This window comes from Trematomus bernacchii, unplaced genomic scaffold, assembly GCF_902827165.1.
Source record: "Trematomus bernacchii unplaced genomic scaffold, fTreBer1.1, whole genome shotgun sequence".
Taxonomy (NCBI): domain Eukaryota; kingdom Metazoa; phylum Chordata; class Actinopteri; order Perciformes; family Nototheniidae; genus Trematomus; species Trematomus bernacchii.
Window position 1 is genome coordinate 5,604,080 of NW_022987582.1, and position 12,203 is coordinate 5,616,282.

The following is a 12,203-nucleotide window of genomic DNA, read 5'->3' on the forward strand; positions in this document are numbered from 1 at the left end:
TGGTCCAAAAATAAAGGATGGATGAAATATAACGTAGCAGGACACATCATGTTTTCGGTTAGAAGTTTTTTATTACACTTTGGGTGCTATATAAAAATAATATTTATTTAAAAGAGCTAAGCAATATCTGATTATTGCTTTAGATGATGTCACTTGAGTCAGCAGTGGTGCTGAAAACGACACATTTGCAAATGAAAAATAATCTTAGGTTGTGAAGTTAAAAGGGAGTGAATCTATGACCATTGTATTTTGGGTAATGTAGGCACCAGGTTTTGACAAGGAAACTAAATGTGTGGAATAAAAAGACGATATCTTTTTTGTCCGTCTACAAGGTACCCTAGATTGGAACATACCATCTCACATTTTTTGGGAACTTTTAGAGTTACCAATAGTGTCATTTTTCAAAAAGATATTAAGGTAAGGCTGTTGTTTTTTTCCAAAATACAAGGAGAGTATAAGAACATATTAACAGTGATGGGAGGGTAATCCTTCTTTAAAAAAGTGAACCACAAGATTAGTAATTTGAGGTTCAATATTTTCTTACAGTGCATTTCAGTGGAGTCTACCCTGAAGCTCGGCAGCACCTCTACTGTACCTGTTCACCTTCTCCAACCCTTTATTTTTCTCAATCTCTTCCCCATCCCTCTGTGTGAGACCGGGCCCATGCAGCCACCTGGGTTGAGTTATTAATGCCCGGGGAGGTAGCAGGAGGATTTCATTGCGTATTCAGGTGTGGGGATGGATGGCTTTCAGAGGCAGGCAGAGGAGTGCTGGGGAGGAGAGCCTCTGTAGAGAATAAATATATCTGTCTCCTGCTGATGAATCGGGCCACACTCAGTGCAATGCAAATCAGCTACTCTCTTCCCTGTAACTCTCTCCAGTATTACTCGCCCGCTCCTACCTGGATCCCCACCAGCAACACACTCCGTCACACCAGCCTCCGATGGGGTTTTCTGCGTGGAGTGGCAGAGCTCTCGGGTACTTTCCAGCATGGTCTAGTTCTCATTAGTTGAGGATGATACGACGAGCATCCGTGCCTCATCATCACGCCGCATTTCCCAGGCGACTTCACAGGTTCTAGTGTTCATTACCTATCCTGACTGCCAGATAATTAAGGGCAAAGGCTGGAATTGACATTAAAGCAAAGGTTGCAAATGGGTTCCCGGAGCCCACACATCAACTTTTACTATTTTTGTTATAAATGAGAGGCTGGGTTTGAAGTGTTTTGGTCTGTGGATTGAAATTGACTGGTTGGTTTTCCATCTTTAGGACATCGTCTCAGACAATACGTCTGGAGGGTTTTATATCCAAGGACACAGGAGTACGCAGCTGTGTCATCACACTTACTTTGTCTGAATTTTTACTTTTCCTTTGAACCAGTCATGTACGTTTTATGTTTTCAACTTGAATCTTGGAACCATATTTGTTTATCCATTATGTTAGAAAAATTCAACAGCCTGTTGGAAAGATGGGAAACAGCTTGCCTGGTTCTGTCCACAGGTAACATTTGCCTGCTGGCACCTCAACAGCTCACAAACTGACATGTTATATATTTTTTGTTAGTACAAAAAACAACATTTAAAAATACTATTTTATTTTAGGCGGCTGTGGCTCAGTGGATAGTGTGCTGGACTTCTAATCAGGCGATAGCAAGTTCGAGTCCCACTGCAGTCAGCATGTCGTTGTGTCCCTGGGCAAGACACTTCACCCCAAATTGCTCCTGTGGGGATTGTCCACAGTACTGAATGTATGTAAGTCGCTTTGGATAAAAGCGTCTAACAAGTAACATGTAATAATTTTAGGCTTCCTTTTCATGGCCTGCACAGTTTGTTTGCTACCTGTTTCCAGTCTATGTGATATAGGCTAAAAAATACAGTTTTTTCCTGTCGCTTTATATTTAATTGACGAATATGTAGATGATACCAATCTAATCATTTAACACTGGACAAAAAAAGCAATATTATCCCAATGCGTCAAACTATATGTTAGCTTGACTTTCTGCTCTCAGCTGGTTTGCACTGTGGTTATTTAAAGCACGCTCTATTAATATTAAACTCTACATTCAAGCCAAGGTAAATAAGGTGTTGTTTGAGAACAGCCAGAGACACGGTTATGTGCAGAAACACAATCATTGATTGCCCCATTTAGAGGAAATATCAGGACTTCACTGATCATGTTACTTTATATGAAGGACTCTGCTGACAACGGTCAATTTGTGGGTTACTTCAGCAATTTGTAGACTTTCTAAAGTGGAGACAGAGCAGAATATTGTTCTGTGTGTATTCTTTTATGGTTACCACATTTACTTTACACTTATTTAATAATGCACAGGCCATTTTATATACAGTGTGAGACTATGAAATGTGTTCAATGTCAGCAATTTAGCTATTTTACCATAGAAGGTTTTGCTTTAATATCTCTAGCTTTCCCTTGTTGGCAATAACTGTATTGAATGGATTTATTGGATTGTTATAGATGTAATACATTGCTGTGCATAGTTGTATTGCATTAGTAGTTGTCAGGTGTTAAACTGGTTGGATTAGCCAAAAACAGACATTCCCATCTGGTTTAATTTATCATTTCACATTTTTGCAATTGTTATATATTGACATAATATAACATTGTATAGGCTGTTATAGAGGCCATGGCCATAGGAGAACTGAGTGAGATCGGGATGGCTCCTGTCACATGCAAAGTATTAAGATAGAAGGGCCCAGCATTGTGTTATTATTGTATAACTTCAGCTTTTTGACACAATCGTCATCATTATTTTAGCTTTTTAGTATCTTTAAATGTGGTACTCTATCATATACTACTTACAGTATTTACAATGTGTACGTAATTGCCCTGTTTTGTTGGACTGTTTTATTCTGCTGACTCACCTCACTAGATCTTTAGAACAGCAGTGAAAAGATGACATGCATTGTTCAGATCAAATGATTGCTTTCTGTATTTAATGACCGATCATTCTTTTCTTGGAAACTTTAGAAAAGAAAATATGAACATTTTGTGATTGCACTTTGACGACAGAACACTGTTGATTTAGTTGCTTTATTAATGTGGCTCTAATTTAAAATATCAGCAACTGTTGTTCATACTGTGAGGTAGGGCTCAGACCCTTTTGTTTTCATATGCTTACAATTTTGCTGTGTTTGATTTATTCAAGTGGAAAGTGGTTGGAAAAGTAACACCTTAAATAAGCTTAGGCCAGCTTCCTTATGCTCAAAACATATGCAAATAAAAGGGATAAGCAGAGCCTCTGATTCCGAAACTCACTGTGCATAGCTGACACTCTAATTAGATAACAAGGCAAGGGATTATACAAGTAAACAGAGAGAGAGATACCCAATCCAACATGAAGGGCTATATGTGACACTAACAAGTGATACTTTCAGAAAGTCTCCCAGATTTGATTAACTGCATATATGAAAGTGAGGGAACATTTTAACAGAAGTGCACAAATGCGGTGGCAAATTGGAATGTCTGGTAAACAAGTTGCCACCTTCTTTTATGTCCTTATGAAATGAAAAGGAGCTACTGCATCCATCCTCTGACTGTGTGGTCCATCACTCGCACAGAGTAAATGTGAAGTTTATTTTGGTTTGCTATGAAGTCGAAGAGGTTGTATTAATTTATTTATGGAGTTATCTGTGTGGGTTCACAGTAAACACAGGCATTAGTGTTTAAACAGAGTGACAAATCTAAAAAGTGACAAATATCTCTTTCATATTAGGCTATAAATCGCCCCCCCCCCCCCCCTCATCATCTCCAGACCCGTTTTATGTCCCTCCCTCCCTGCTTGTTTCCCTCATACAGTGCAGGGCTGTAATGCACACAGGGCACAGCAGGCTGAGCACACTGCGGAGCTGTTTCGATAATGTTTTCTTCTGATACTGCAATCTTCAAACAAGTTTTTCCTGGCTTGTTCTTACATTTTTTATTAATCTGTTCTTCTATTTCACTGCCCAGAAGATACACTGCATGATATTTCCATAGGCCTACCTCACAAGCCTGGCAAGTAGATCAGACACATCCATCTACAGTCTCATAAACACTGTATTGATACAGGCCCAATGATTTTCATTAATTTGTTCTCCGGAAAGTGTTTCTCCAAGTATGAATTAGTGACATTAGATAACTATATTTACTGTAAAATAACAATAAAGATTGTTATGATATATACAAAGCTTTAGATTTAAAGCGCAGGTTGATTTATATCAGCTAACAACAGCACCACCAAACTATGAAACATGTCTTCACCTCAGCCATAAAATCTTGGCAGTGTCTGACTTTGCACTGGTCATTGCACTAAATGATGCGATAATTATTCAGGTAAGAAATGGTCACTGACACCCCACACTCCCATCGGTCCTGAGGAGGGAGTGTGTTTTGTCTATGATAGATGAGCTGCATTCCTCCCGGGGTGTGTTGGGAGGAGATGACATTCCTGGGCAGCGCTGGCCCCGGCTTCCTTCTTCCGGATGATGAGACTCTTGTAGGGAGGAGTCTGCAGGCTTCATTTACTGAAGCAGCGGGGAATAATATAGTGCCAGCGTTTGGATGTGTCAGGTCCCATATCTCTGGCTGTTCTATTAGGAATAGACCCCGATGCGGGACAATTAACCTCTGGCCTTAGCAGCAGATCTGTGCAGTAACAGCCCTGCACGGGGCAATAAATCAAACCCCGAGGGATAAACCCACACTCCCTCCCTCTGCTGGATGGCTCTCACTATCACCCTATAGACCGAGCTTACACGATGGGAGATATGCTCCGGTGTTATCGTATAATCACTGGAGGAGCAAGAGCGATGTAATGTGTTGGCTTTATGCAAGGGCATCCCTAGTGTTTGTGCTGCAGTGAACACACCGTCTGGGGAAAGTTCAACACCTCGGACAAACTGTTACCCTTTTAAACAGGCAGCAACAACTTCTTTGGTATCTCATGCTGCTTTCTGGCCAGGTGAAAATGGGTTTATGTAGAACAGCACTGCAAGGTAAAAGGTTTTTTAATTACCAATGACTGCTGGAGGTTTGCTGGTTTCACACAGCCAGACTCTTTTTATAACCAGCTCAATGTCCCAGTTTCTTCTGCCATTTTATTCTCGTATTATTACTAATTCACTCATCGAATTGCACCGCCTATGTCAATCACTACCAGCAGAAATGTGTGTATAGCAAAAAGTACATGCATAATATTTTTGTCAGAACCAATTTTGCCAACCTATTGGATGAATTGCATTGGCAACCCTATATATTTTTCCTTGTACCCTCGTTTCCATTGGACTGTAATATAACTAAACCAGTCCATCAATCGCAGTAACCTGTTAATGACTGGACGCTGTGGCTATTATAAATTGGTAGTAAAAAAAGAGAATTATAAATCCTCACTACAGTAAATATGGCATTTTACTCTGCAGCCTGTCATATTGAGACCATTTGTTTAATGGTGGATTAAGGAAAAGAATGGGCAGCCATAAAGCAGCACACCAAAGGGGTCACCTTCAGGAGCTGCTCATGGTTATTCCCATCATTAGCATGTCATGTCTTGTGCTGTCCTGCTCCAATTATTCCTGAAACAGGCTCTGGTATTATGACTGGGCTGTTTAAACTGCCCACTGTTACCCTGTAATTCTCACACCAATGGACTAATGTGAAATATGGCAACAGATGCAGAACTGAAACACATTATTCAGGACCCAAGGGCCATTAAAGCCATAGCTATTAAATATAATTTGAAAAAATTAGCTTTTTTGGCGCATGGAATAGCAGGTTGTGGGGTATTATGATAATCACTATATTCCCCAGGGTAACCACTTTCACCAAATGTGTATTATACTATTTGAATGCCTTTGTGAATAGTCTTTGGGATATATAGTTCTGTTTGTGGATGCTTTATGGGAGGGGTAATTCTCCTCTGATGCAGGGGCAATTATCGCTTCCGCCTGGGATTGTGTTCCTTTGTGCGAGTCTGGAGTAATTACAGCTCATTGCTTGATTTGTTTGCCTGAGAGCATTTGTGCACATGTGAACAAATTATATTTAAAACAACTTTGATGCAAAACAAACTGTGTTTTTGACATAGGATAGTGGGCTTGAATTCAGGACGATATTTACCATTCAAACTAATGCTTTAGACTAATGGTAAAGCCTCTTTAAATAGAAGAAGAGGTTCAGAGAAATTAAACTACACCAAAGCTCTGTTATATTAAGAAATGTTGAGTTGTGAAAACAAACATTTTTAAGCATTCATTTCAACATCCTCTGATTCTAGCTTCTCAAATGAGGGTTTGTGACTGATTGATGTACAATTTGTCCAATTTAAAAGAAGCAAACAATTCACAAATGAATCAAAAATGAAAATAAGTGTTAGTTGCAGCACTGTCTCAGACATCAGTGAGGTCGATCTAACTCTTTAAAATAAAAAATACATGAATGTTTCTTTGACTGATGGCCATTGTTTTCATTTTCTTCTTTCAGCGGCCGGCTGCACGTTCGAAGAGGACTCAGACCCCAGTCTGTGTGACTTCACCCAGGGGGAGGAGGACGACTTTGATTGGCTGCTGTTTCGGACGTACAGTTCACCTTATGCCAGCCCTGACCTCCTGCGAGGTGAGTGCTACTCTCTGCTTCAATTGTTCCTTTTCGTGTAGTTTAGAGTCTGTTGGTGTGCAGATTAGAAAAGAGCTGAGAAGGAGTTTGGCCTGCAATTAATCTGAACCCCCGCAAGTAAGAGTTCATGGGGCAAAGGACCAGAGGCTAATTCTTGAGACATTGCAGCATTTGTTGTGTGCTTCTGTTTCTTTTTAAATTATCAGAAAAAGAAATGGACTTTTGTTTGTGAGGCTGGCATATCGGAAAAGTATGACTGCAAATCAGCCTTTAGAGATGTCCAGTGTCCATTATGCTGCAGCTTTAATGAAGCACTCACCCCAGTTTTGTCTGCTTCCCGCTAACCCTAAGGATAATTTTATGTTAACCAGCCTCACTGGACTAATGGAAACCAGCATTTTCCTGCGATCACGCTCTCTCCTGGTGTTTGCCAGAGGGAGATGGTATGCATAGTTTATAAGGCGCTCCTCTATCGCTGCATTAACAAATACCTACAGGGATCTGACAAAGAGAAGAGTGCTGTTTCAGCTTCTCAGCAGAAATATCAATGGCAGCAGTGCTAAAAATACTTAGACTGTGGATACTTGCAGTATGATTAGGAGCCTGGCCTCCCTTGGGTATAACAAATCAATCAATCTATGAGGTGATATAGGCAATTTGACAAAAGAACATGTACTTAATTGTACATGAGAGCGAGAGAGAACGAACTTGCATGATCAGTGGAAGAAAGGACTGACAGTTAATGAGGGATAAATATAGATGGATAAGCTAAGAGGAACAGATGTAAAGATGACAAGATAAGACACAATCAGATATGGATATATGAAAAAGTAATAATTGAAGGAACACGTCGTCCTTTTGGAAAAAAAACAACTGAAGTAGCCTGTGAAAATGGTCGGTCAAAAACGTCCTGCAGGGATAAATGGCGGTGTTTTTTGGAACTTGATAAATCCCAAATGTATCCTAAACTATTAAACTGAACCTCATTCACCTCCACATCATCAACATTCGAGCTGAAAATCTGCTTGCAGCCACTAGCCAATTCACAGCAGGCTATGGGATAATTAATACTATTCCCTTTGGGTGTAATTAAAACTTACTGCCATGGCATTTATAGTGATTGGGTGCCTTCAGTAGAACAGACATGCACAGGTGGAATGAGGCAGGTACTGCAATCTGCACATGGCGAGAGGGCTTTGAGCATCAACTCTCGATCGATGACTTCTCAGAACCAGGAGACAAATACAGTTTCATTTATTATCTGCTCATCCTTTAGCCCCGCACCCGAGGCAGTGTATTACTCATGTTCTTCACATGATTGGTGTCATTGTACGGCAACAGCACTGTCCCTTCGTTAGGCAAACCTTGACATTTCAACTGTAGCATTTTAGTTTGATAATCTTACTGCAGAAGCCGGTACAGGATTTTTTTTCTCCCTCCTCTCTGGCTTAATCCCCCTGTGTTGACTTGTTACCGTGTATCACATTGGGCAGCCAAGGTGGGGGGATAACAAGAGTTTATGAGATAAGGCTATTTACATTGGACCAGTATTAACTTTGTGGGGCTGAGAAACTGGTGTCGAGGGAAGATTAGTAAACACAGCTGAGATAGCTGCTGCTTGTGGCTCCCAGGAGAAATTAGAGAATAGCGTTCCCATGAAAGATAAAATAGTCTTGGGGAAAAAAAGAGATAAAATGCGAGGAGGTCTTAATAGGAATGAACCATTTTTGGATCACGTTCCCTGCTATTTTGAATAAGATCGGAGGTGCCAGTATTGCTATTGAAATTCTTGAAATCTCTCACAGTTTTAATGAACAAGTCAGGCTTGCAGTATGATGACCTTGTAAAGAAGAAGGCGTCTGCATGTCAAGTATACCTCGTTTTCTGAAAGGCAGATAGCTTGAAACATTATGTCTCTGCTGCAATAGCCACTAATGGGTTGCAAGGTATCTTCAAGGAAAGATCCATTAAAGACTTTAGAAGCCTCAAAATCAGCTCATTGTTTTATTTGACCACCTTGTTAGATCTGATTTCTCTAAACGGGTCAACAGTTATGATGTCTATGTTTTCCCTGCAGAACTAAGGTGATTAAAAGAATAACTTTTTCATGGCTACAAAATCATCAGCCAACATAAAGTTCTTGTCAGCCTGCCAGAAGCAAATAGCATGCCAAAAACAACAGCATTGTTTTTTAGACTGCTGCAATTTTCACACACAAAGAAACAACAGCATCGAGCTGCCTTTTTCTTTCTTTATTGTGATTCTTTGAATAGATGCAACGGGGATGCAATTGTTTGAAGGAGACAGGTAGAGGTGGGAAAGGGGACTGTTGACTCCAGAGCACTTGTCGACAAAATAGGGATAATCTGCTAAGGAATTGGAAAGTTCTACCTCTATTCTTTTTCAGGCTCAGGAGACATGGCTGAGAAAACATATGTGATCCTAAATAGTAAAACATCTTGTGAGCAACAGTCTATCGGAGGCTTGATGTTTAATTTGACAAGACTACTACACCCATTTAACATTCAATGACACATTTGTGAAGGTGTTTACAACATTAATTAGGAAGTTAAACACCTGCACTAAGAAGGCCACAGGGCCAGATGCATCTCTGCATTCCTTCTCAAGACATTTGCAGAAGAACTGACATCAGCATGGTGTCCCATATTTCAAAAATCTGTTGATCTTCACACCATCCCCACCCTCTGGAAAAAAATCAATAATAAAACCTGTCCCCAAAAAACCTTGTCCAAAGGTAAACAATGATTTTAGGCCTGTTGCATTGACATCCATTGTTTTGAGAGGATCATGGTGCTAAAGAAAGAGGTAGATTTAGACCCTTTTCAGTTTGCCTACGAGCAAGGGTGTGGCACAGACGATGCTCTAAATAGCATCACACACCTGGTCACTAAACACCTGGAAGACCCTAAGGCATATGTACGCCTACTGTTTGTGGATTTTAGCTCGGCTTTTAACACACTGCAGCCTCACATCTTGCTTCAAAAACTGATAAAGATCAGTATAAATCCTTTTATCTTGAAGTGGTATTTTTCGTTTTTAACCAATCGCACTCAGCACGTCAGGGTCAACAATGCCCTCTCAGAGCCCCGGACCATCAGTACAGGAGCCCCCCAGGGTTGTGTGAGCTCCCCGGTCCTCTTCACACTGTACACAAACGACTGTACGAGAATCCACCCAGAGAATGATATCATCAAATTCTCAGATGATACAGCCATCCTTGGCTTAATGCACAAAGGCAGCAGTTCATCGGCTTACCACTCTGAAATAGAGAGATTTGTGCAGTGGTGTGATTTTAACCATCTAGTGCTGAATGTGAAGAAGACTGAGGAGATGGTGTGGGACCCAAAGGCAGTGGGTGACCTTAGGTCGGTGGTTATCCACAATGAGCCCATAACTCAGGTCAGCTCCTATAAGTACCTTGGTGTCCATCTAGATAATACACTCAGCTGGAAGGTGCATGTTCAAGGTCTGTGCTCTAGACTTCAACAGCGGTTGTACTTTCTGCGTCGACTCCGGGCTTTCGGAGTCGACCATAAGTTCATGTTACTGTTCTATCATGCAGTGTTGGAGAGCATCATGAGGTATGGTATTACTGCCTGGTACGGTAACTTGACAGTGCAGTCAAAGTCACAGATCGCACGCCTGGTACAGACTGCTATGAAAATTATGGGGGTTAAAAAATATCCATCTCTCCAAAACATATACGAGCAGTCCATTATCAGACAGGCAAACAAGTTCAAGGTTCAAGGTTCTTTATTGTCAATCTGACATAGCTACAGAGTAATTATGTAGTTGAAAATCTTATGTCACAGGCTTCTCCAACAATGCAACATAATAACATAATAACAATAAGAGCAAGAGCAATACAAAAAGAATAATAGTTATAAAATAAAATAAAGTTATGATGTGGAATAGTGCAGTACGAGTCTATATACAAGTTATTGGAATGATATATATATATATTAGGTATTAGATACATACTACTGAGTAGCAGATGAATGTTTGAAGTTGTTTCAACAGTTCAATTTTTGTGTCAAACAAAATTGTGTCTGATCCCACCCACATACTCCACCCAGAATTCCAGCTACTACCTTCTGGTAGAAGATTCAGGGTTCCCAAGAGCAGGCTGAACCGCTATAAGCACTCATTCCTACCTATGTCAATTAAGCTTCTTAACATTCACATGAAATGAAATGTAGTCAAATGTAATGAAATGTACTTTTTAAATGTTGGCCATGAGGGTTGTGCAATAGGTCGCCATTGTCAGTATGTACGTGTGTGTATTGTGTTTGTTCAAACGGTGTATGACTGATGATATGTGTATGTCTCTTAATGTCCACTATGTTTGTATATGTACATGTATGCGGAACTGCAGGACGGAGTCCAGAACAAATGTCCTTATGGGGACAATAAAGTATATCGTATCGTATCGTATCGTAAAGAGGTTATACAGAATTCTTAAATTCTACAATTATTTTTTGAAGGGTAATGTAGCCTCGAACAGCCAAGCAGAGAGAGGTAGTGGGCTACTGACTCAGGTGACATCACTTGGGGTAGTTATCAGACTTTTCAAAGCTACCTCTGGAGTCACCAAAGGCTTTACACATTGGTTTCCAGTAATTCTCCCCAACACCTGCAAACAAACTTTGATATATAAGATTTGTTAGGTTCCCCTTTGAGTTCAGTCATTGGAATATGTGAGCGCTACAGAAAGGCTCTCTAGTAAACGCTGTGCAAGGTGTTCGTTCTTGTTGAAGTGCCACTGAGCACAAACATTTGCTCGGTAGTCCATCTCAGCAGCGATACAAACACTGTCTCTTGGATGTACAAAAATTGGGGCTTTTCTTTCCAGCTGAGTCATACAGCAATTCTATGATGATACTGAAATAGAGCTGAATTATGTTTTGTATTTATTACCACGTGTTGCTGCTAATCTTCTTTCTTCTTGAAATGCTGTCCAGCTTCACCATTCAGTGTAACTTCTAAAACTGGGTTTTGCTGCAGGCTGTGATCTGGCTCCATCTGTATTTGTACATCGCATTGCAACAAGCTCAAGTCAATTGATCGGTTGTTTTATGAGCCACTTGCACAATACATCCTTACATAAATACCCAGAGACATTCTGAATAGGCTCTAAAGTTTGATGCGGCCTCAGCTCTGGGGAAGGTTAAGACTTAAATGAAGCATGGCTCTGAGCGTTGTCCTGGGGTCAGAGCCTGGTCAATCGTGTCATGTGATGACCTCAAAAGAGCGAATTCATACAGTAAAACACGCAGACCTCCATCTGTATCTCTGGCATCCTCTACCAGTCGGCGATGGAGGGCAAAGTCATATATTCTGCCCTTTATTATCGGTCACCTCTCACCCCTGCCTGGCCACGGGCGCGCCGCAGACCAGCTGCACACGAGTGCGCACGTGTCATTGACAGCGACCCGAGATGAATCTGCGTCTGAGAAAGGATTAGGCAGAGCGAGGAGACAGAGATACCTTCCACTTTAGGAGAGGGCGTTGTTATCAGAGCTGACCAGCCATCCTCGCTGCTTTAATACTCTATTACACTGCCGTCCTCCACA

At 40.9% G+C, this 12,203-nt stretch overlaps 1 protein-coding gene across 2 annotated transcripts in view; it reads left to right on the plus strand.

Annotated features, from left to right (window-relative positions):
- Window positions 1–12,203, plus strand: part of ptprub (protein tyrosine phosphatase receptor type Ub) — a 156,061-nt gene that overhangs the window by 37,204 nt on the left and 106,654 nt on the right. For both annotated transcript variants that reach the window (XM_034127723.1, XM_034127722.1), the window contains exon 2: window positions 6,478–6,609. In XM_034127723.1, the coding sequence (XP_033983614.1) occupies window positions 6,478–6,609 (132 nt within the window). The remainder of the gene's footprint in view (window positions 1–6,477; window positions 6,610–12,203) is intronic.